Source organism: Phyllostomus discolor, chromosome 12 (genome assembly GCF_004126475.2).
Source record: "Phyllostomus discolor isolate MPI-MPIP mPhyDis1 chromosome 12, mPhyDis1.pri.v3, whole genome shotgun sequence".
Lineage (NCBI taxonomy): Eukaryota > Metazoa > Chordata > Mammalia > Chiroptera > Phyllostomidae > Phyllostomus > Phyllostomus discolor.
Window position 1 is genome coordinate 27,580,980 of NC_040914.2, and position 26,080 is coordinate 27,607,059.

General features: G+C 44.6%; 1 protein-coding gene and 1 pseudogene across 1 annotated transcript; both read left to right on the forward strand.

Annotated features, from left to right (window-relative positions):
* Window positions 1–1,421: 1,421 nt before the first annotated feature.
* LOC114510779 (ret finger protein-like 4A) lies at window positions 1,422–16,983 on the forward strand. Its single transcript, XM_036012753.1, has 3 exons — window positions 1,422–1,707; window positions 5,095–5,616; window positions 16,665–16,983. Exons 1-3 carry the CDS (start codon window positions 1,422–1,424, stop codon window positions 16,691–16,693), a joined length of 837 nt encoding a protein of 278 aa, XP_035868646.1. The 3' UTR covers window positions 16,694–16,983.
* LOC114510911 lies at window positions 14,988–16,471 on the forward strand (annotated as a pseudogene).
* Window positions 16,984–26,080: the final 9,097 nt, after the last annotated feature.

A 26,080-nucleotide genomic window follows, 5' to 3' on the forward strand; every position in this document is an offset into this window, starting at 1 on the left:
GACACAGACAAGAAGTGAGTCAGGTGGGAGGAGGGGCCTGCCTGATAAAAGGGGCTTGTTGGTCCACCTCACTCCTGAGCTGAGGCAGCAGGGGAAGCAGCTGGAGACCAGAAGAGGACATAGTGCACCAGAGGTAAGTCCATGGTTTTGACATTCCAGTTTCTACAAAAGGTTCAGCAAGTGCTGTCTGATGCCAGCTCAATGCCAGGCATGGGGTGGACATCTAGGGACAAATGCCTTTGATGGGAAGAGTGGGCAGAACTTAGATGTTTAACACCAGGTGACAGAAATAACATGGTCATCTTTATGCTGAGTCAGACCTGAGATGGGTGGACCCTGCCAGGTAGTGAGTGGAGTGTCAGCCACTGGCTTACTCCACCTCTCAGGTTCTGCTGTGGGTCTCAGCCACACTCACCTGGAGCAGTTGTAGGATTTCTGCGTGTCAACCAGCACTGTCCACTGGATATATAAAGTCACACAGAGATGTCATCATAAATGAGGGTTTTTTATTTTATTTTTTTTAACTTACTGATGTGAAGGAGAAAGAACCACAGATTGGTTGTGAAATCATTGATGAATTCACTGATTGTTTCTTCTCTGCGCCCTGATCTGGGTTTGAACCTGCAACCACGGGTTATCAGGACAATGCTCTAACCAAGTGAGTCCCCCAGCAAAGGCTAACCTCATTTTTGAGAAGCCACATATGCAAAGTAAAAACAAACAAACAAATGAAAAACAAGCCTTTCATTGTAAGTGGCAAAAGGCAAAGATTCAACATCTGATCAATTTCAGTTCTTTGGGAGGTGGCTTACATTCTCCTCTCCTGTGATGTCTTCAAATTCGAGGGTAGATCTTATGCTCAACACCTTTCAAGGTGGATAAGGCCCATCCCACTGGCTCAATAGCCACTCTAGACTACAGGCTGCCACAGGAGACATACAGGTAGCCCTGGCCAGGTGGCTCTGTTGGCTTGATCGTCATCCCATATTACTGAGGGTTAACAGTTCAGTTCCACTCAGGGTGTGTACAAGAAGCAACTGATCTCACTCTCTCTTTCTCACTCTCACATTCTCTCTCTCACTCTCTCTCTCCCAGCATCCACTTATTCTCTGTCTCTGAAACCAATAAAAACCTGTCCTTGGCTGAGGATTGAAAAAAAAAAACCTCACAAGTAGAGTAGAGACCATCTCACCCCCCAACTTAAAGCCCCAGGATAAAGCTTACCTTCATGCTAACTAGCATTTCAAAATCAGAAATTCCGGGCCATGAGCTATTGATGTTTGTACTTTGATTGCATCTTGATTGCCTGGGACTGGTGAGTGCAGGTCGCTATTCACAGAAACAGGTTGGAATCCCAGAACCCATCAGTCCTTGTCACTCACAGTGTTCTAATGGTGTATCCCTTCCCCCAGACAGCGGGCATGGCCCAACATTTTAAAGACATAAGCAGCTGCTACGTCTGCCTGTCCTACCTGAAAGACCCTGTGAGCCTGAAATGTGGGTTCATCTGCTGCCTCAAGTGTGTCGACTCACTGCCGAGGGGCCCTGGAGGACACGGGATTGTGTGCTTCACCTGCCCTGAGGTTTCTCAGAAGAGTGACATCAGGCCCAATCGCCAGCTGGCTGGACTAGTGTCAGAGTTCAGGGCACTGGAGCCCCAGCTGAGAGCCATCCTGAGAATGAACCCGAGGATGCGCAGGTTCCAAGGTGAGGTCTGGGGCCACCAGCCCCCACCCTGTGGGAAACAGCCACTTGTCAAAGCCCTCCAGTCAAGGTGCTTTACCTGGGTTCTGGCACCTGAAATGCTTGTTCTTTCCCAATGTGCCAACCTGGAAGACTGCATTAAAACCATCTGTAGGTTTTCTTTCTTTTTTTAGGATTTTATTTGTTTATTTTAAGAGAGGAGGGAAGGGAGTGAGATATGGTCATAAACACTGATACAAGAGAGAAACATCGTTGGATTGTTTTTGGTAAGGACCCCGACCCAGGACCCAATACACAATCGTCCCCATGTCCTGACCGGGAATAAAACCAGTTTCCTGTTGCTTGGCACAATGTCTCTCAACCAAGGCCCACAGGTCAGAGCCATCTGCAGGCATCCAGGAAAATATAAGATATAGCCCTGCCTGGTGTGACTTAGTGGACTGAGTGCCAGCCTTAGGAACCAAAGGGTAGCCAGTTCTATTCCCAGTCAGAGCACATTCCTGGGGTGTGGGCCAGGTTCCCAGTAGGGGGCCCGGGAGAGTCAACCACACATTGATGTTTCTCTCCCTCTCTTTCTCCATCCCTTCTCCTCTCTCTAAAAACAACAAAAAAAGAAATTTTTAAAAAAGAAAAAAAAAGGACATAGTCATGCTCTTGACCTGTCCTCTCCAGTATTTTCGATAGCCACACAGGTAGCTGGTGGTCACTTGGAACTGGAGGTTCATGGAGTAGAAATTTGATTGATTAAGTAGAAATCTGAAGCTGGGTTTTACATAGACTGTACCCCTGAAGTCCATCCTTCTTCATTCTTAACTATTTTTAATGTGTCTGTAAACCATTTTCATTTTTAAATATGTTTGAATTTGATTACTGAATTACTGTTGCCACACAACATTACAGTAGTTTAAAATTACAGCGTAGTAATTAGATACTCATGTACCTCCAGAAGTGATTCCCCATGATCAGCCTAGTCCCCACCTGGTACCATGCACATTACCCCAGTATTACTGACTGTATTCCCTGTGCTTCCCACTACGACACCGGGCCTGTTCTGTCACTGCCCATCTGTACTTCCCAATCCCTTCCCCTGTTTTACCTCATGCTCCAAACCCCTCCCATCTGGCGAACATCAATTATTTTTAATGTTTTCAACTCTAGTTGCATTCAATATTGTTTTCTGTTGTACACCAACTGTAACTGAAACTTAAAAAAATTGTTTTAAAAATTAAAGAGCTCTGGAAGTGGCTCAGTTGGTTGGAGTGGTTCGTGGACACCACAAGGTTGCAGGTTCAATTCCCACCAGGGGGCGCACGTGAGGCAACCAATGGATGTCTCTCTCCTTCCCAACACCTCCTTTCCTCCCTGTGCAAAATCATTAAAAACATATCCCCAGGAAAGGAAAAAAAATAAAATTAAATTATAAAAAAGGAAAAAAGAGATAAAAAAAAAACAGGGACTGAGGAGTTTTTATTCTGGAAGGTGTCTTTCTTTTTATTTTTTAATTTTGTTAATCATTGTTCAAGTACAGTTTTCTGCCTTTTACTCCCATTCCAGCCCACCCACCCATCACTCCCCACTTCACTACCATTACTACCCCCCTCCAGTTTTTGTCCATGTGTCCTTTAAATTTGTTCCTTTAAACCCTTCCCATTCTCCCCTGAAATTCCCTCTTCTCTCCCCTCTGGTCACTGTCAGCCTGTCCTCTATTTCAGTGTCTTTGACTATATTTTGCTTGTTTCTTTGTTTTGTTGTTTAGGTTCCTGTTAAAGTTGAGATGATATGGTATTTGTCTTTCACTGTCTGGCTTATTTAGCTTAGCATAACGCTTTCCAGCTCCATCCATGCAGTTGCAAAGGGTAGGAGCTACTTCTTTCTTTCTGCTGCATAGAATTCCATTGTGTAAATGTACCGTAGTTTTTTGGTCCATTCATTTACTGATGGGCATCTTGGTTGCTTCCAGCATCTAGCTATTGTAAATTGTGCTGCTATGAACATTGGGGTGCAAAGGTTCTTTTGGATTCGTGTTTTAGTGTTCTTAGAATATAGTCCCAGCAGTGGAATTGCTGGCTCAAAAGGCAGATCCATTTTTAGTTTTCTGAGGAAGTTCCATACTGTTTTCCATAGTAGTTGTACCACTCTGCAGTCCCACCAACAGTGCACTAGGGTCCCCTTTTCTCCACAACTTCTCCAACACTTGTTTGTTGCTTTGTTTATGATGGCCATTCTGACTAGTGTAAAGTGGTATCTCATTGTGGTTTTAATTTGCATCTCTCTGATAGCTAGTGATATTGAACATCTTTTCTTGTGTCTCTAGATCCTCTGTATGTCCTCCTTGGAGAAGTGTCTGTTCAAGTCCTTTGCCCATTTTTTTAATTGGGTTGCTTATCTTCTTAGAGTGGAGTTGTGTAAGTTCTTTATACATTTTGGGGATTAAACCCTTGCCTGAGGTATCATTGGCAAATATGTTTTCCCATACAGTTGGGTCTCTTTTGATTTTGATGCTGTTTTCTTTAGCCGTGCAGAAGCTTTTTATTTTGATGAGATCCCATTTGTTTCTTCTTTCCTTTATGTCCCTTGCTCTAGAGGACATGTCAGTAAAAAAGTTTCTGCATGAAATATCTGAAATTTTCTTACCTATGTTCTCCTCTAGGACTTTAATGGTGTCACGGTTTATATTTATTATATTTTGTCAGCTCTGTGCCCAAATCAGAGTCGGAGGGAGGCAGCGCTGCTGTCCAGGGTCCGCTGCTCCGCGTTCAGGTCCCTCTGGGTGCTGCCCCATTGAGCTGCTGTCCAGGTTCCTACTAAGCTGCCAACGCATCCTAATGTCAGGAATCATAGAAAAAAAATACATATATACACATATATTTACAAATATATGTACAGATCTATATATTTATATATTTACATATAAATATATTATATATGTGTATATATATAATTTTAATATAATTTAGACAGAGAGAGAGAGGAAACAGAGGGCTTTCATGTCAATTTTATTCTGCAATAAGTAGAATATTCTCCATCCTTTGAAATGCCTAGTTCAGGGGTATGTGTGCACAGAATCTGTGATAATTTGTATGCTAATTTTGAAAACATGAAGCAGTCATGGTCTCTTTTTCCATATGGAGTCCACACTAAAGGAAAAAAGTCCTTAATCAACTAAGCAAAGAGCTTAATGTAGAGAGAATGTCTGTAGTGACCAAGGGCCAGTTCCAATGATGACCGTTCCTTGTGTCCGTGAAATCTGATGTAATTAGGGACCAGGGAAGTTCCCCAGGAAAACCTGAGGTGTGGAGTAGAAGACAAGAAAGTGAATGAGTCATGTGGGTCCCTTAGGTGGCCTGGAGAGTTAGGGACAGAGCTGATGCATTATTTCTCTTTCCACAGTGGACGTGACCTTGGATGTGGACACAGCCAACAACCACCTCTACATCTCTGAGGACCTGAGGCAAGTCCGCTGCATGTACGAGGAGCAGAAGCGCAGGGTCTGTCCTGAGAGGTTCAGCACCTCCCTCTGTGTGCTGGGCTCCCAGCGACTCACCTCTGGCCGGCACTACTGGGAGGTGGACGTGGGCACCAGCGCAAAGTGGAACCTAGGCGTCTGCAAGGAGTCTGTTCCTCGACAGGAGAACGTCGTCCTCTCTTCAGAATGTGGCTTCTGGATTGTGAGCTGCAGAGAGAAGGACACCTTCAGGGCGAGCACCAGGCCAGTGACAGTTCTCATGGTCAGTCCCCGCTTACACCGAGTGGGCGTTTTCCTGGACTTGGAAATGGGAACCATTTCCTTTTATCACGTGGGTGATGGCTCCCATATTTTTACATTCCCCCCGATTTCTGTGGCAGAGCCCCTGCGTCCATTTTTCGCTCCTGGAATTCCAGAGATAGATGGCGAGAGCATCATGACGCTCTGTCCCAGGTTCAGTCCCAGCATGGCCAGTGCAGCTGGACAAGGCCACGGGGCTCTGAGCACAACAAGTACAGATGCACCCTGCGTGCCCACAGCCATAGACACCAGCCTCTCTGCCGGTGACCCAGCACCCTGGAAAACATGGGACAGCTGTGAATCCCAAACACAAATTATGGGGAACTGCCACTTCCCATATTAAGTCCTGTTATGGTTGTTTTGGGGAGACTTCCTTGTATAATTGTCCAATAAATATGTTTTGAGCAATCACATCAATTGCCAAATGTTTTCCTTTTCATTTACTAAAAGATCAACTGCATGTATCAGGGAGGTTGTAGACAAAATAAAAAGTGATGTGAGCCAACGGACTGAATGGTTTTCTCTGCAATCAGAACCCAGACCTACAGAAACAGTTCAAACAGGGATGTGGCCTGGCCAGGGTGGCTAGGTTGATTGCAGTGCCTGCTCATGCACCAAAATACCACAGGTTTGATTCCCAGTCAGTGCTTGTGCCTAAGGAACATGAGGAAGGCAACCTGACAGAGCTTTCTCTCTCTCAACAACAGGAGATGTATGTGTGTGTGTGTGTGTGTGATTTCTCTCAGCAACAGAAAAACACATTTATTCCAAGTACACACAGAATGTTCTGAGACCCTAGAGGAAAGCAGTAGGACTTCAGGAGCAGCTGGATACAGCAGGTTCATGAGCTCAAAAAGAATCCTTATGTTCATTTATAATGTTTGGAGTTAGGGAGGCTACATTAGCTTCCAGCTTGGAGTGATGAGAACTGAACAGTCAAGAAAAAAGTGTCTCAGGTGTCACAGGGCGACTCTGCCACAGTCCCCACTGGGCTTTTGCCCCTGGTTCCTTCCCCTTCGTCACAGCAGGGTTGTGTTGCTTGGCTACCACCAGGCAGGTTGTCCTTGAAGTAAAACTAGAAGATTCTTGAGAGGAAGGGTTGGATGGGGCTACAAGTGCAGCACATGGGCTGATGTGGCCAGTGGCAGATACAGGGTGGGACGTCAGCATCCTGGTGGAGTGAGGACACCTCTCAAAGAGACAAGTCAGACACTGCGAAGCTCCCCGCAGGACCTGGTCTCTGAGACCCAGGTATCAGAACTAGCAGAAGGAGCCCAGAGGAATTTGCAGTGGTCCCCTCCCAATCTGGCTGTAATGCCACCGCCAGCCGGCAGAGGGCGGGAGAGTAGGCGTGACCTTCAGGCCATGGAGTGGCTAAAACCTTGCACAGGTACAAGGACACCCAGGTAGTACAGCAGGGCTGGTGGCCATGGGTCCTGAAAGCACAGAGAGGTGCCACAATGAACTGACAGACGGGGAATGCAGGGAAAGTAAACACTGGAGACACAAGGCAATGAGAAACCGAAGGTAAAATGCCTAGAGAGAGTCCTCATAGGTCAATAATCACCTGAATGGACATGGGTTGAACTCACCAACCAAAAGGCACAGAGAAGATGAATAGGTTAGAGCAGAACCCAATTACGCTGCCTGTAGGAGACCCAACTCACATCCAAAGACACACAGACGTGCACAGCGAAGGGACAGATGAAACAATCTCCCTTTAAAATGGGCAGCCCTGGCCCAGAGGCTCAATGGGTTGGAGTCTCCTCCAGTCCACCAAAGGGCTGAGGGTTCTATTCCTCCTGGGGGCTTGAACGAGAGGCAACAGATTCATGTATTTCTCTCATGTCAGTATTTCCCTTTCTGTCTCACTCTCTCTCTCTCTCTCTCACTTTTTCCCTTCTTCTATCTCTCTAAAATCAACAAACATGTCCTCAGGTGAGGATTGAAAAGCAATGGACAGAGGACCGGAACAGACACTTACAGACGGCTAATGGAGGACTTACAGATGGCTTACAGATGGCTAATAGTCCTAAAAAAGTGCTCAATGTGTCTCTAAGAGACATGCAAATTAAAATCACAATGAGGTATCTATTCATGTCTGTCAGAAAATCTACCTTCAATAAAGCAACAAACCAGTTTTGGCCAAGATGTGGGGACAAGGGAACCCTCTTGCACTCTTGGTGGGAATGCAGACTGGTGCAGCCCCTCTGGAAAACAGTGTGGAGTTCCCTCAAAATAATAAGCATGGAACCGCCTGTGGACCCAGCTATCCTACTTCTGGGTATTTACCTGAAGAGATCCAAAACACTTACTTGAAAGAATATATTCACCCCTCTGTCCATCACAGCGTGATTTACAGTAGCCAAGATCTGGACACAGCCCAGGTGCCCATCAGTAAGTAAGTGCATAAACAAGCTGTGGTGCATTCATCCCATGGAACAGTACGAGGCAGGAAAAGAGAATGAAATCTTGACATTTGCGACGGCATGGATGGACCTAGAGGGTATTATGCTAAGGGAAATATGTCAGATGGGCAAAGATAAAAATCATGTAATTTCACTCATATGTGGAGCATAAAACAAAAAGCAACAAACAAATTGACAGAGCAAACAAAAAGGAACTCACAGTCACAGCCAGAGCTGCCATGATAACCAGAGGGGAAGGAACTGGCGGGGCAAGAAGAGAGGAGAGGGGGTCACATGTGTGGGGATGGAAGGAGACCAGAGGTCAGGTGGAGAGCATTTTTATTTCCCCGCAGGGGTCCACAGCTGGATACTGTATAGAAACCCTAGATGTCCCACCTGCCTGTCTCAGCTTGAACGACCCCTGTACCTAAAGTGAAGGTCCATGTGCTCAGTGCACTGGCCATGGCAGAAGGACTGGAAGAAACAGTGGACTGTGCCCCTTGCCCCCAGTGGTATCTCAGAAGGAAGATTTCAGGCCAGTGAGCTGGCAGGTAGAGCTGGTTTCTAAGATGTGTTTATCAACTGGCATTTCTTACTGTCAATTGAATATTGCAGTGATCAATTTTAATGTTATCGTCCTATATTTCCCCATCATTGCTTGTCCTAATCCCAGTGTGCATGACCAGGAAGGCTTCTCCCCACAGTAATCATCCAGAACATGAGGACAGGCTGGTCCAATGGGAGACTCCAGTATGAGCTCTATGAGTGACAGAGAGGTATTACAGTGTCCTTTAAGTCACATGGACAGAGGGAGACCCCAGGCCCTCAGCAAGGAAATAGTGGCCTCAAGTGCAGGTATTTTCCAGGCTCAACACACCTCAGACTGGTAACAGCAAGCCCTGTGGAACTTGAATGCATAGGAAGACCAGCCAGGGGTCACACAGGATGACCACTGTGAGAGACCTGGGGACAGAAGAAGCAGAAGGCAAGGGCCCAATGGGAAATGCTGTGACTGGAGCTCCTGGTGCAGATTGTCCCTGCACCCCAATGACAACATGACTGTCAGCTCAGATTCTCCCCAAGGGACAAGGGACACTTTTTCTGCCTCCTGCTGGCTGATCCAGAGGGCCAGCTCAGTATTGGCCATCACTGTCTCCAGTCTCTAGACCTGCCTGAGGCTGCCATCTTGTGGTCATATCATGATGTCAGGTTCTTTGTCCTCATGGTCTGGTGCAGCCTCTCCATGGTGCTTCTCCTGCACAGACACCACCAGAGGCTGCAGCACATTCACATCCCACAGCCACCACCAATGCCCTCCAGAGACCAGAGCCACCCACACCGTCCTGATGCTGGGGGACATCTGTGTCACTTCCTATGTGCTGATTTCTGTGTTCACTTTAAAGTTGTTGTGTGAGTGCGCCCCCATCTCTGGTGGGTGCAGACCTCCCCTAGTTGCCTTCCTGTTCTCCTGCTCTTCGCCCCTCACTGTGGCTGCTCAGGGATCCTAGAGCTCCTGGGGTCATGAACTGTTGGAAGTGACTCTTGACAATCTCATCTGTGGATGTCAGTGTTTATAATATTCCTAATTACCTTTTTCACTGATCCCTCTAAATGCCAATGTTGTACATAAATCCACAATGAACTTTATTTTTAAGTTAAAATATAACTGACACACCACCTTGTGTAAGCATAAGGTGTCCAGCGTGTTTATTTGATGCACTTACATTCACTCATGTGCCACCTAATGGTGGTGATCCGCCCTGAGAAACACGTGGTTGTGTGATGTTGTCGTTGTGCAAACAGCACAGAGGCTCTCACACTTGGATGGTCTCCCTACTGCTCACCTGGGCTACAGAGCTCAGCCTGTTGCTTCTGAGATGCAAGCCTGCACAGCACGTAGTTGTACAAAACAACTTGTACAATAAATCAGCGCAACAGAAAACAACACCACCAAGAGACCCAGTAAAGAGACACATATGAGGCTGCTACAGCCATAACAAAGCTACTGTTCTGCAGTAAGCCTTAAAAAAACTCACTAAAGGCAATGTTAACTGATTTGAGAAAGAGAGAGAGAGAGAGAGAGAGTGTGTGTGTGTGTGTGTGTGTGTGTGTGACAGAGAGTCATCAATCAGTTCCTCACCATAGGCACCCTGACCAGATATCAAACCCACAACATTTTTGTATTTGTGATGACCCTCTAACCAATGGAACCACCTGGACAAGGCAGGCATAAATTCTTCCGTGGGATAGCATGTTCAGAATTTTGATAATTTTTATTGTTATTGTTTTCTGATTGTTGAGTTGAGGTTTGCTATGTCTTTTCTAAAAGAATTGAATTGCAAACATTTTCTCCCAGTCTGTGGCCTGAGCTCTTTTTACAGACATAACAACAACATTAATGCACAGATAGGTTTTCCTGGGAGGAGGAATCAGAAGTGACTCACTGTGAAGGTTTCCTGGGAGAGGACTTAGGTGACTGAGGGAGGGAGACATTGTGACTCATTTCTCTTATATATTCTTCAGTGTCTTTTGAAACCTCTTGTATGTGCATGAATAATGTTTTAAAATAAAAAGTTATACTAAAATCCCTTTACTTAGAAAACTCCTGACAGAACATTCTCACATCATGATTTAAGATTCAGATTCTGATCCTCTTCTCTAGGACCAACTGTTTGTCTTAGAAATGCCATGCTCAGAAATCTTGGCTGGACACTGTGGACAAATCCTCCCATGGAAAATAGCTAAAAATGTCATGTGTAGTACAAAAACCAACTTCTTAGAAGCAAGAGAGAGTTGAGGAGATATGAATGACCACACCCCAGAAGAAGGGAAAGACCCAGCTTGGCCTCCACAGAGGGCTGTGCCCCTGGGTGAGGAGTGGGGGAAGGTATGTAAGTACCTTGTCCAGAGTCCAGACATGGAGCCCAGCACTGTCAGCCCTGGGCTGTGCTCTTGACTTTCCTCCCCATCTGCCTTTTCTTTTATACATGTCAACAAAGCTTTTAAATTACTTATGTGGATATAGATAATATGCAATTTATATAATGAATATATATTCACTATAAAAAATTTAAAATGTTAAAAGTTATAAATGAAAAGTATCACTGAACTAAAGGGGTTCATTCATTGTGTGCACATTAAAGCCCAATCCAATGCAAATAGGAGTTTGCAGCAAAGAAAGTAAAGGTTTAGCCCTGGCTGGTGTGGCTCAGTTGGCTGGAACATCATCCCTTAACTGAAAGGTTGCAAGTAGATTCCTGGTCAGGGCACAGCCTCAGTTGTGCATATGATCCCCAGTCCAGGTGCCTATGGAAGGAAATCAGTTGATGTTTCTCACTCACATGAGTGTTTTTCTCTCTTCCTTCCTCTCTCTCTGTAAGCAATGAAAAAATAATGTCAAGTGAGTATTACAAAAAAAGAAAAAGACATAAACAGAAAGTAAATGTTTATTTAAGGGAGTGGCACCAAGTCACAGGTGATTTGTCCCCCTAAGACCTGGTTTTCTGATGGCTTCTAGGGGATGGGTTGCAAAGGGGACTGAGGGACTTAGGGTCGAGGCCTCCATTGATTGGTCATCACTAGGGTAGGGGGTAGTTGGTCATTGCATCTGGTTCAATGTCAGCCATGGGGTTGTTCTGCCAGGTTTCACATATTCATCCCACTGCTCTCCCCAGAGTCTAAATCTTCATGAGTACGTATTTGAACACATCTGATTTCCAACCATTTTCATCTCTGCAGATCTCTGGCTATAGCCCTCAGCCCTGCCACAGGTGGGCTGGGTCCCTGCACACCTGGAGCAGATGGACACCCTGGATGTCTTTTACCTCATCTCAGGCAGCCTTGGCCTCTCTTGTTCTGGCTTCCCTGTCACCTCGATCCCACATGTTCATCTTTTTTAGTTTACTTCCTCATTTTTCCCACTTTGTCTGGTGGTATTTTTCAAAAGAGAACATGGAAAGTTAACTATTAAAACTCTAAACACATGAGGAAATTTTAGTCTGTCCTAGCTCTTATTTACATCTTGACTTGATATAGAGCTCTGTGTTAAAAATACTTTTTCTTCAAAAATTGGAAGGTATTGCGACAATGTCCACTAGTCTCCAGGCCCATATTTGCTGCCTCTTGAAGTTTTCATGGTCTCTCCCACCCCCTTTCTGAACTTACATCATGAAGTGTCCTGGTGTGGACCTGTTTTTATCTGCTGTAGAAGAACATGACTAGGACATTCAAAATGAAACTTTTTAACTGTAAACTTTTAGAAATACTCTTGGAAAATTTTTAAATCATTTCCTTGTCATCATACAATTATTTTTATTTCTTCATACTATTTTAAAACTGTCATTATTAACTTGCTGAAATCTCATGACTGACAGACTAATAGGTTTTTTTTCTCCAGCTCACACAACTTTTCCATTTGAACAACTCAGCAGGAGAACAGCTTGAATCTTGCAGGTCACTACTGAAGTTAGTAGTGAAATTATTAATTTCTATGATGGTATTTTTAATTTCCAAGAGATCTTTCCTATTCTACGCCTGTGTATAATTGTTCTCTTTCAGATGCCATTTTCTTTTACATCTCTCACATAATGTGGAGACCAGTGGAGTGGACCCATAGGTCTCCTGGTTACCTGATTCCATGATATCAGGAAACTTTCCCTCACAGCATTTGGTCATGATTACATTTCTCTGTGTCATTTCTGCTAATGGCTCATCTGCCCCATGACAGTGTCAGAGTCACTACTCTGGCTCTGCATTCTGTCTCCAGACTCTGACTTATCCTGACACAGTGGAGGCCTTGAAACCCATGCTCAATGACGAACTTGGAAACCAAAGGAGTCCCATAAGTTAACTCCTTTGAGTTGGGCTGCACATGGGTTAGTTAGCAGTACCTGGAAAGGTCCCTGCAATGAGGTTGGAAAGAGTCCTTTATCTGATGTCCCTTCCAACAGACTGAATCTTTTAGTTCTAAGCCATGATCTTTGAAATCTGCATTTCCCGAGATCGCAGTGTATAATGAGTGGGTTACCAATTTATTAGTTTCTTTAAGCTGGTTAATAAGTCCCTGACAGCAATGTAGAAAGTCTCCTTCCAGGAAATTGGTCCATGTGCTTCTTCATACAGATGCACAGGGTGGCCAGAGACCAATCCCAAAGGAAAAAAGCTTATGTTCACCAAAGGGCGTGGCTCTCAGGTTGAGTTGCACTCTAGGGAAAGCTTCTGTCCAGGGCAGAGTGAAGGCTTCTGAAGTTCTATCCAGCTGAATTGTGATGGTCCCATTGGTGCACCCCCCAGTCCAGAGGACAGGGGTGAGGGGCACAGTGAAAGTGCTGCAGAAAGGGCCAAAGGTTGCAGCCGGATTTTGTGACTTGCCCAATGAAATGAGTCCCTCAGGCACAATGTCACTCAGAGGGAATTCCCCAATGGGGAGTTATTCTTTCTAACAAGAATTGCCACTCGTTAAGGCTGTCACTCTCCTGCAAGGCAACACCTCAACCCAGTGAGGAAACACACAAGTCATTACTTATGTACATTTGTGTTCCTGACACAGTGGTATTTGGATGAAATGCCAATCTTCATGTGGACCCACAGGGAGTGGGAGATGTCCTTGGGACCCAGGGAGTGGGTTCCTGGGCTGTACTTTGGACAGATAGGACATCTGCTGTGCTCCTCATGAGCTACAGCAGCAGAAGGTCTCCAGTGACATTGTTCACTCCATGAAATCACCTTCCCAGGACCACAGTGTGGTGGCTCATGTACAGGTTCAAGTGCAGTGAGTTGGACTCCTGCAGGTAAGATGGGTTCTGATTGGGTCCAACCCACATTGTTCTGTGTGGGTCAGAGTTTCCCCGTTTTTGTTGCCATATTCTCTTCTCTTTCTCCTTAGTTGTCTGTTGAAACTGTAAAAGATAATATTTTATTGATTTAATAGAAAGCAAGAAACATTCTTGGGTCTGGATAACGTCTCTGTTCAATGCTGTCTGTCTCGGTTCAATGTCAGCAAAATTACTTCCTTTCACTTCCATGGTGGCAGCTTTAGAATGCCCCAGAATTTTTTATAATTGCCCATTGTTTTTGGTTCCTGTGCAGAGTCTAACAATTTTGCAACCACTTTTCCACTTCTTATTGGCTGCTCTGAGGTAGTAGAGAGGCCTCCCTATTTCCATAGCATTCCACAGTCATGAGCTACACCAAGTGCACATTACTCTCAGTGTAAACATTGGCTACTGACCTTCGTCCAGGTGACAAGACTGAGTTAGAGCAATGAGTTCAGCATGCTGGGCAGATTTCATTTCCAGTCGATGAGAGTTCTCGATTATGTCCACCATGGAAGTTACTGCATATCCCTCTCAGTAATGTCCTTGTTCATCCATCAGATAAGATCCCTCTGTAACCAAATTAAAGAAGCAGCACCAATTGGAGTTTCCTGTAAATCATTCCTAGGAATCTGTAGATTGTAATTACACTATTCAGTATCAGGTTTGACAAGTTCTGAACCCGACACATACCTAGGTACCATTGCACATTGGAGGTCTTGCAATCCATCTGGATGATGAACTTGACTGCAGTCTGATTAGCTAAGGTATGCAGCCCCTTGATGTCCTCCTGAGCTCTGAGCCCAGCAGCCTCCTATCACAGAACATTCTAGAACATGGCAACAGTTCACTTGCATGGGTTGCAGAATCATAGTGATGCAGGATAGTAAGAAGCTTAAAAAAAATTCCTAGGCAAGAGGAATGGGGAAACTAAGACAAGAAAATTAAGCAAGCCAAAACAATTGGAACTTAACAGCCAGCTGGTGAATTGCAAGACATTATCTCCCCTAACCAAGGCACTTCAGAACAAGTGGTTGTACCTCGGCTCCCTAAGCAGAGAATACACAACTTAATTCACCCTGATCAGGGAAAATAGACAACAGACACCCAATTAATGCCATTTGTGCCAGACAAACCCAAGGATGGATGACCTCAGGGGAACAAATAGAAAATAAATGCCATTGGAACCAGACAGACTCAAGATAAAAGTAAAACAGCACAGCAGACCAAGAATATTCCCTAAACGCCACTATGCGCTCATGCGACACACTATCATATAAAAAAATACACCTGGGTGGTCTGAACCTTGTCAGCAAGGGGAGCCTGAGCTGATGTAGATGCAGATTTCCTAATGACTTCCATCTTGACTTATACTTTTAAAAACCTTCCCAGTACATCACAATGGGCCTTCAGATTTTCTATCAGATCTCTGAGCTGTTCGCCCCAGCTATGAGCAGCCCCAGCTGCCCAGACTAAATCAAAGAAAACCTTGGAAAACCCAATTTAAGAAATACCGTGGAGGTCGATGGTGTTTGTATTCCATTTTGGCTGTCAGGCACTTTGTATAAAGACCTGGTGCCTCGTGATCTGGCTAGAGTAGCACTTTCGGGTTCATTGACACGCACTAATATCCCAAAGAAAGATGTGGATTATATCACCTTTGGCACAGTTATAGAGGAAGTGAAAACAACCAGGGCAGCTAGAGAGGCTGCCCTCGGCTCGAGCTTCTCTGACAAGACCCCTGCTCAAACTGGCACCACGGCCTGCTCCTCTGCCAATCAAGCCATGGCCACAGGTGTTGGCCTGATTGCTTCTGGCCAGTCTGATGTGGTCATGGCAGGTGACGGAGAGTTAATGTCCAACATCCCTCTTTGTCACTCAAGGAAAATGAGGAAATGATGCCTGATCTCAAGAAGGCCAAGACTCTGGGTCAGCAACTATCTCTAATCTCCAAATTCAGATTGAACTTCCTTGCACCTGAACTCCCTGGGGGGACAGAGGTCTCCACCAATGAGACCATGGGCCACTCTGCAGACCCACCGGCTGCCACCTTTGCTGTTTCTCGGCTGGAACAGGATGACTGTGCACTGTACTTGCTTAGCCTGGCCAAGAAGGCACAGGATCAAGGACTCCTTTCTCACACTGTGCCCTTCAGAGTACCAGGAAAAGGTGCAGTCACCAAAGATAATGGCATTCGTCCTTCCTCCCTGGATCAGATGTACAAACTAAAACTTGCATTCATCAAGCCCTATGGTGCAGTGACAGTGGCAAATTCTTCTTTCCTGACCAATGATGCCTCTGCAATGATGATTACAGCAGAGGAAAAAGCTCTGGCCATGGGTTATAAGCCAAAGGCACATTTGAGGGATTTGGTGTACGTGTCTCAAGATGCAAAGGATCAACTTTCACTTGGACCAACATATGTTACTCCAAAACTTCTAGAGAAGGCAGGATTAACAACAAATGATATCGATGGTTTTAAATTTCACGAAGCTCTCTCAGGTCAGATTTTGGCTAATTTTAAAGCCATGAATTCTGACTGGTTTGTACAAAACCACCTGGGTAGTAAAACCAAGGTTGGAACTCCTGCCTTGGAGAAGTTCAACAACTGGGGTGGGTCACTGTCCCTCGGACACCCTTCTGGAGCCACTGGCTGCCGGTTGGTATGGCAGCTGCCAAGAGATTATGAAAAAAAGGAGGTCAGTTTGGTTTGTGGCTGCGTGTGCAGCTGGAGGTCAGGGCCATACAATCATAGTGGAAACTTTTCCAAAGTAGTGGATCAAAGAATGTTCCTGTGCCACACTCCCACTAGGCAATGCCATTTCAGTGCATTACCAAGTGACACCTATAGCTCCTAGCGCCTCATAGAAAACAAAATCTGTGGTCTTCTGTTAAATACTTTGCAATTAAGCCTTGCCAGTGTTCTGACCTGTCCAGTAGTCAGGGCTTACCGCTCCTTCAGGGATTTCGTAGTCCCCAGAATCTCACACGTGGTATATTGAAGCATTTGTTTTTGTTCTGTATTTTTATTATTAAAGACTAAACAAGTGGTTACAATTTGCAAAAGAGGTTAGCTGGAATTTGGAATCATCTTTGTAACATTTGCAAATTATATTCATTCCTATTTGTGACCTAAAGCTAAGTATTTTCTATACAATACAGACCAATGTGCCTATTAACTTAATTATGGAAAGATAATTCAGAATGTAAAAATCACTGAAAACTTACAGTAAATGTTTAGATACATAAATACTACATTGGTTCACCTTAATAAAGTGGAAATGTAGTAGAGGAAAAAATATGCACCTGGACAGCTGATGAATATTCTGTTGAAACCCTCCCCTAAGTGATGCAGACTCTACCCAGCAGTGTCTGTGGTGATGTGGATGAGACGAGACAAATTCACACAGACTACCGAGTCCTGTGGAGCCAAGGGACAGCATGGCCACTCTCTCAAGAGGAGAGTACCTCAGTTCTCGCCTTGATCGGCTTTTATTGGATTTCTAATAGCATACATCAAAGAACGTTCTCATTCATTATGCTCAGGTTTGCTTTAGGTAATTACTTTTTACAGATAGCAAAGGAAAGGATGTTACTGATTACTTCCTACAGATTAACAAGTAAAAAATGTGGCAAATGCAAGGGAGTGATAAGAGTAATTGGTCTGGTTACACCTCAGTCCTTGGGAGAATTAGCACAGACTCCAGGAAGTTACTTTAAAATATGCTGTAAGTATTTGCTGCTACAGCTCAGGGTGAGGGAGTTTTAGCAAGAGCAAGCCTTAAAGCAGCCTAGCTACAATGCAGGCCTGGTTTCCCACAAGAAAACCGACCCATGGGGTTGGTATCCTGTGTGCTGCCACGCACCCATGGGCTTGCCAATAGGGCTGGGCTACATTTGCCATTCCAGGAGGATAGGTTCCCTGTACCTAAGGTTCTCACCCACAGAAGAGAGATAAAACCCTCAGGACAAAGACTCAGGGCCCCTCTTGCTCTAGAGCACCTGTGCTCCTTCCTGGGCATGCACGTTTCACTTCCTCCCACATTCTATGGCTCCCTAGTAGTGACTTGCAACCAGGAGACCAGTGCCAGTTCCCCCTGGGCAACCCTCCTCATTCTGCCTCCAAGGTCCCCCTACCTTCTGACTTCCCAGTGGCCATAGCGCTTTTTGTAACACTTTCTGATCTTTGCTGCCCAGTAAGCTGGCAGCAGCCTGTCATTATCGTTGTTCTAACTGTTTGTGACCGTTGTTCCCTGGGAGCTGACGGCAGCCCCACCTTGGCTCACCCATTTCTATAACTTCTCTAGGGAACAAAACCAGAGTACAGCTTAGACTGTCCTGTTGCTTTTTCTACCCTAAGTCCTTCCTCAGTGTCACTGTCCCCAGCTTTAATAAACATCCTCTGAAAATCCCCTGGGTCAGGGTGTGAAACCTTCCCTGCATGAAGTCTAGAACCCTGCACTACACAACCCCCACCCCAGGGAGAACTGCTTAGGCCCAGGGACTTCTGTGACAAAGCTGCTCAGGGGCCCAGTGGAAGGGATTGGGCTATAGATATTTTTATATATTGAATTTAAGAAAGAAGGAAAAGCAGCCCCAACATCGGAACTGGTCTGGCACTTAGAGTGAGGTCCAGTGTTGCCAGGAGCCAGCCTGGTGCTCGCTGCTGGGCCAGGCTATTCTCTGGTTGGATATACATGCTCTCACAGATCATCAGCATCAGACGAGGTCATCCTGAGATGACAGCAACTGGACACAAAACACCACCACACTGCATGTTGTCTTTGCACAGACAGAAAGGAGGCATGGTGCAGCTCACACACTAACAAGCATCTCCCAGACCTGTGAACAGAAAAGAAGGCAGTGCCTTTCCTATCACCCTCGCTCCCTTCCACTGCATTCTGAGGTATTTCTGGAAATGCCCAGTCATAGACTTGCCCCCATGTCCTCACAACACCAATCTAGAGGGCTCCTGTGCCCACACATCCTCCTGAGATCACCGTCTAGAGCCCACATCTGGGACACATGGGACACTGTCTCACCCAGTGCCTCCAAGGTGCCTGCACCCCATGGGGGTGCGTTCCCCCTCGCAGCAGCGATGCACATAGCCTGCTGTCTGCCCCAGGCGCTCCTCAGGGTCTTTGGCGGAAGAACACTGACACACCTTACCTTCCTCTGTCAACATTTTTATAAGGTTAATCACATAAAAGCTGCAGCATGTTTTCATCTGCTGACCTGTGATTCTTCCTGTGTCCCCAGGTTCAGGAAAACACTTAATCGCAGATCCGAGTAAGGGGATGCAGTGTACCCCACAACAAGCTACGGTACTGAAAACAATGACAAGAATAAAAACAATGAGTACCTCACTAAGAATAGCGTTTCTAGTAGCCATGAGGTTAGTTTAGACAAATAAGCACCAAAGAACCCCTCTGGTTGTTTTGTCTCAGACACCACTATGTTTACTTGCTATACTTTATGCTCCATGGGCTGTGAATTATCAGGCAGTTTCAAAGAGCAGAGCCCTTTAAATTCTGCCCATCCATGATTATCTTTAAAAGGAGGAAGTCCATACTGGCACAATTCTCTAATACTGCTCCTCTAACTTGTCCCAGTTCTTGACCGAGGACCCTTAAGGCCTGACAGGTGTCACTCAAAGCCTTTGCCACAGCACAGGCTAATCTACATATTTCTATATACAGTGAGGTCGCCATGGCTGGCATTAGAAATATAGTCAAAGACATGTATTCAGTGGAGCTGAAAAGGTGCAAAATGCTGTTACAATCAGGTGCCAGGGACAGTTCCCATTGAGCCCAGGGAGGTGGGGCTTCTGAGGCATAAACACCACCCTTTTCCCATAGAGCGTGGTCCCCCAAAGCTGTTTGCAGGAACATGGGAGTAACAGTCCTTCTGCATATTATTGATAGAAACCATTCTGCAGGGAATTTGACATGGCCAAACCCATAAGATGCATTAGTGGTGGTGATGCAACTCATCTTCATGTCTGCAGAAAGCACAAAACAGTTTCTAGTACAGTTGACAAAAGCTGCACCCTCTCCTGCTGGGGCTGCATTAGTGACTTTTAAGGAAAACATATTCTTGTCCTTTAGAGTGACTGCAGGTCCCTGATTATAAATATCAGATAGGTTATTTTCTTACTGATGATATGCTGAAACAAAGCATGATTTCCATGGCTCTCCAGTGGGGTACAAACACCTACAAGACCTAAAGTGAAGGTCTGTTTGACACAGGTTCCTCCTGCAAGACAAAAGTCGGAGATACTGAGAGCTTTTTTTTTTTTGCTAAATATACCCAAATATTTTAATCTGGTTTGAAAGGATTGTTTACCATAACATGGGGTTAAATAAAAAGTTACGAAAAGAATACAAACCATGGCTTTCCAAAGATGACCTTTAGGTCTCCCTGTGATTCACTACTCCATTCTTATTCCGGTGCCTACTTAAGTCTGGTGTCAGGAGTCCAAGGTTCATTCCTGCTGACATCAATGAGGTGGGGCTGGTAGGAGTATGTCCCAAAATCCAGCCCACTTTTCTTTTAGGGAGCTGTCTGGTGATCCTGTTGTCCAAGGTCTAAGTAGCTCCTTATCTCCAGACTCAGAGGAATGTAGGAAACCTGTGGGGCAGACATCACTAATACAAGCAATGTCATTAGTTACAGCTAAGTTCTGGCTTAAATGTTGTACTTACTTCTTTACCTTCACTTCTTCATCAATATTCATGTCTCCCACCCCAATCATAACCTGAAATGGTCACCCACAAACACTGTTATAAAAACTCAGCTGAACCCCACTTCGAGGAGCCACCCTTATCCTGAGCAGGTCAATAGGCAAAGCTTGATCCCAATGGACATGAGTTTCTTGACACAGCCTGGCTACATTTTTCTCCAAGGTGTGATTCACCTTTTCTACCTTCCCAGAAGCCTGAGCTCTCCATAGTGTGAAGTCTCCACTTGATTCCTAAAAATTTACTAACCTTCTGTGTAATTTCTGAAATGAATGCAGGTCCATTATCACTCTGGATGCTGCCACAGAGGCCAAAGCAAGGGATTATTTCCTTCAATAAGGCTTTTACTGCCTTTGAGGATTTCTCTGTTCTAGCAGGATAGACTTCTACCCATCCTGAAAAGGTGTCAACAAAGGCTAGCAAATATTTCTACCCTTGGACCCTTGGCATCTGGGTAAGGGACTATTTGCCAGTCTTCAAATGGGCTCTGTCCTTGGTATAGTTTCCCTACTTTCTTTGGCTATGGATCTGTCTTGGGGTTGTTCTTCTGGCACACAACACACCCAGCAATTACTTTTTGTATGGCCTTAGAAATTCCAGGACCTGTGAACCACAGCTTGATATAGGTGGTTAATGAGTCACTTCCACAGTGAGTGGCCTCATGCAAATGCTTCATGACTGGCTCTACTGAATGTTCTGGAAGCAGTGACTCCTTTCTTATTCTCTCTCCATCTACTGTCAGGACCTTCTTCATCAAAACCCCAGCTCTTGTCTTTCTCTAAGTCTGTAGTCGAATATTCAAGGTGAAATTCTGACAAGTGTAGAAGAGGTACCAAAGGCATTATAAGTGTTCCTTTAGCAGCCCCTTTTGCTGCTCCATCAGCCAGAATGTTTCCCCTAGCCACTCCAGTGTCCTCTTTCTAATGTCCTGGGCAGTACATGACTGCCACCTGTAAAGGTACCTGAGCAGCCCCTAATAATTTCAAAACTTCTGCTGCATGCTTAATCTCCTTTTAACTGGAAGATAATAGTCATCTTTTTTTTCCAGATGAAACCATGTGCAAGCCAAATCAGGAAAGTGTACCTCGAGTAGGCACACCCATTCACTCTCTTTTCATGTGACAATTCCATCGTCCTCCTCAATGCAATCAGTTCAGGTTTCTGAGCAGATGTTCCTGGCAGCGAGTCCTGGGCCTCCACTCCTTCAAACCTCACTACTGCATACCCAGCCTTTGTGTTTCCTGTGTCCATGTAACTGCTTCCATCTGCACAGAGAGTCCAGCCTGCTTCTTCTACAGGATAGTCCTGTAAATCAATTCTGCTAGAAGACACTTCATCAGTGATCTCAGCTCAGTCATGTATTAGCACAGCCAAGTCAGGCTCTGGGAGAAGAGAGGCAGGGTTTAACTTAGTCACTGTTTTGAGGGAGACATAGGGGTGGTGGAGAGGAATAGTCTGGTACCTGCCCATTCTTCCAGCACTCAGGTGAAAATTTCCCTTTTGCTCCAGCAGGCTCAGCACTTGGTGAGGTCCATACATGGTGAGAGGCTGCCCCAAGGGAAACTCTTCAACATCTGGGTCACCAGACTTGAGACCAGAGGGCAACCGAGTCCAGGGCTCATGCTGTCTGTCACCACCGCTCCGCCAAAAAGAAGAGACAGGGATTATTTAAAATTGTGCCTTTCATATCAGAGGCCAGCAGTCTGAGAAGGTGGTGGATTAAAACCTTGACATCCACCTTATCTTGAGCTTTCAGAAGTAAGTATATATGGGGGAAACGTGGGAATTGGAAGGGGGAAATTCCTGGAGGTGGAGGGGGTTGAGGTGCTGTTTCTCTTGGACCTAAGGGGAGGAGGAGCTGAAAGGGGAGTCCTCAGCATCTTCCCAAGCTCCCTGCCTTTGTTCCACTGCTGCCTCTCTGCAACAGACTCCTCCTCCTGTCTTCCCCTGAGTCCTGTGATTTATGGGCAGGGAGGAGAAAAGAAACCCTTTCCTCTCAGTGTCCTTGGTTAGGGAGATAAGGTCCTGTAAATAACTGGCTGGCTGTGAATTGCTCACACTCTTTGGCCTTGTTTAACTTTCTTGTGTCAGTTTCCTCATCCCACTTGTCCAAGAATTATCCTACCTCCTTACTCTTCTGTCTCACATCTAGTCCTGACAACAAGCCCTTTCAGTCAAACCACTAAGTCTCATTTCAGGAGGTGGAGATGCAGACGGGCTTCTCTAGAGAGGCCTCTAGTGTGGACACAAGCAGCCAGGTAAACAATGTCATTGGCATACGCCCTATGAAAACAAGAAGAAGAACACAGAGGTTAGTGAACACAGAAAAACCTCTCCTGTTTTTGAGTCTGAAAGGCTGTCAGAGGAGAAGACTTCCAAACCAAGGGCTTTGCTGGAATGACAGTGAGCAGTGACAGGGTAATAGATCTTCCTTGTGAGCAGTTTAAATATCTGGTGATGTCATCAGTTGCGCAGGTGAATTCTGTAAGGCGGGCATTACATCAGCGGTTCTCAATAATCCCGAGTCAGAGGATGAGAAAAAAATGAAACATTCATTTGAAAGAAAACTAGAAAAATTCAGGATCCAAGTCAGTTTGTAGGTGAAAAATAAAATTTAACTGGAGCACATGACCCACAATTGAGCACTATGATTTCCATAGAAACACAATTTCCCTCCCTAAAAATGCCCTCTTTTTTTTTTTTTTACCAAAGAGACTGCATTAATTCCAGTGTTAATTTGGCCTAATTATTTGCACAAACACAACAAGAATAGTAATTGAGCCCTGGCCGATGTGGCTCATTGGAATGAGTGCCAGCCTGTGAACTGAATGGTTGCTGGTTCAGTTCCCAGTCAGGGCACATGCCTGGGTTGTGAGCCAGGTGCCTGTTAGGGAGTGCAGGAGAGGTGACCACACATGGATGTTTCTCTCCATCTCTTCCTCCCTTCCCCTCTTTCTAAAAATAAATAAATAAAATCTTTTAAAAAATAGTGATTGATTATATAGGCTTTCTTACATCTGCCTTGCTGGAATGCTACAAGAAAATTCTAGTTTGACCTTGAATTGCTCCTCAGGGCACAGAAGCCAAGCCACACAGTTGCCTCCAGGGAAAATATTAATTATATAAAAGCAATTTTCCTAGCATTCTTTCATCTGTTGACCTATGATTTTTTATTTGTGTCCTGGGTGGTGGCTGTGATTCCCTGGAGCACATGGCTCAGATATGATCTTGATCTCTTGCAGTCCCCCTGGGCCACAAAGATGGAATCCTTCTGTTACCTGGGTTCAGGTGGGTGGTTCCTTCAGTGCCTGAAACAACAGTGTTTTACAGGCCTTCATTACTTATTAACTATTACCTTACACTAAAATTTTCTCAACTCTTACTTCCAGAGTGCAGAGCCTCAAACAAGAGAAATCTAAAGAAGCCCACTCCAACACACATCATAATGAAAATGACAAAGGTTAAAATGAAAAATTTTAAAAAACAATGAAAGAAAATGACAAAGGTTAAAGACAAAGACAGAATCTTAAAAGCACCAAGATGCAAGCACTAAATTATGGACAAGGCAGCTCCCATAAGATGGTAAGATGATTTCTCAGCAAAAACTTTTCAGGTCAAAAAAGATTGACAAGAAATATTCAGAGTAATGAAAACCAAGGAGCTATCATTTTTAATCAAGAGACAAATAAAGAGTGTTCCAGACAAAAAAATCTAACAGAGTTTATCACCACCAAAGCAGTAGTACAAGAAATGTTAAAGGGTCTTCATGAAGAAGAAGAAGAAGAAGAAGAAGAAGAAGAAGAAGAAGAAGAAGAGTAGTATAAATAATAAAATGGCAACAACTACATATCTATTAGAAATTAGTATAAATGCAAATTGATTAATTGCTCTAATCAAAAGACATATGGTGACTGAACTGACAAGAAAATAAGACCCTTAGTTATGCTGCCTCTAAATGACTCAATTCAGATAGAAAGACACACACAGACTGAAAGCACAGGGATGGAAAAAGATATTTCACGAAAATGGAAATAAACAATTAAAGCTGGAGTAGCAATACTTCTACCAGAAAAGACAGACTTTAAAACAAAGGCTATAACAAGAGACAAAGAAGGACCCAGCCATTCCACTTCTGGGTATTTATCTGAAAACAAAACAAAACATGACGTCAAACAGACATACACATCCATATGTTCACTGCAGCATCATTTACAGAGGCCAATATATGGAAGCAACCTAAATGTCCATCAAGAGATGAATGGATGAGGAAGTGGTGATGTGTACAACAGAATATGACTCAGCCATAAAAATGCATGAAAGCTTGCCACTGGCAACTACAGGAATGGAAGGTATTGTGTTGAGTGAAATAAGTGAGACAGAGAAAGACAAATGCCAGATGATTGCACTTCTATGTGGAATGTGAGAAAGGAAGTAATCAAGCAGAACAGAAACAGACTCACAGATTCATGAAACAGATGCTGGTTGCCAAATGGTATGGGACTGAAGGGACTGGGAGAAAAAGGTAAAGGCATTAAGAAGGACAAACTGGTAGTTACAGAACAGTCATGGGGAAGTAAAGTGCAGCACAGGGAATACAGGCATTAATATTGTAATAACTACATGTGGTGTCAGATCGTTACTGGAATTATTGGGGTGATCAGTTTGTAACTTACATAAATATGTAAACACACAGTTGTACAGAACCCAATTTAATATTGTAGATCAACTGTAATTGAAAAATAAAAAATATTTTAAAAGAAGATAAATGTATCTTGAACTCATTTACAAATGAATTAGTTTCTTAACTCTCCTTAATGAAAATGGAGAACGAAAATGTAAAATATCTCCTATCATGACCAGGAAAGTGCACAAACACACTTCTGCTCCATTCATTCCCAAGTACCATGAGCCCAGGAAAGTGACCTGTGAGGGCTGAGCCAGCCTCTTCTTCACAGAACAGCAAGTTCACTTAAGAGAATGAGAGACACAGAAGCTGTGATGACTGAGGTATGGTGAACTGGCGAACACTCTCTCAAATGAATATGAACTTCTCCCTCAAGGAGAGTCAATGGGCAGTTGACACCTGACAGCACTTGTTGTCTGGATGGAATGGAAGCTCTCAGAGGAAAATCAGGGTTCCTGCAAACGTGTGTCTCACCTTGGCAGCCAGACAGCTTCCCAGAGCTGACAACCATCTCCAGTGGGGTCTGCGGTAACGTTAACAGCTGTGATTTTTGATGATGTGTCATTAAATGCATCAACACTGGGAGATCTCTATCAGTTAGTGAAACAATGCATTACTGTCAAATAACCCTGCATCAGTACAAGAGCCACTCAAGCAATGTAACAGAATAGGAGATACTCAATGGTGTAGTTTCAGGTTCCACTTTGCAAAGAGCTTTTCAGGAACTACCACTTGTGTGGCTTTAGTGTATGATCAAAGCTGAATATCCACACTTATCTGAAAAGATTATTAAAAATGCTCCTCGTACATACTTGTGTGAGGCTGTATACTTCTTTATATATCACAGCCGAAATAGCAGATTAAACACAGAAGCAAATATGAAAATCCAGCCGACTTCTAATGATACAGACAAGCACTGAGACTTGCAAAAAGTAAAACTTAAGCAGATCCACTCTTCTCTCTAC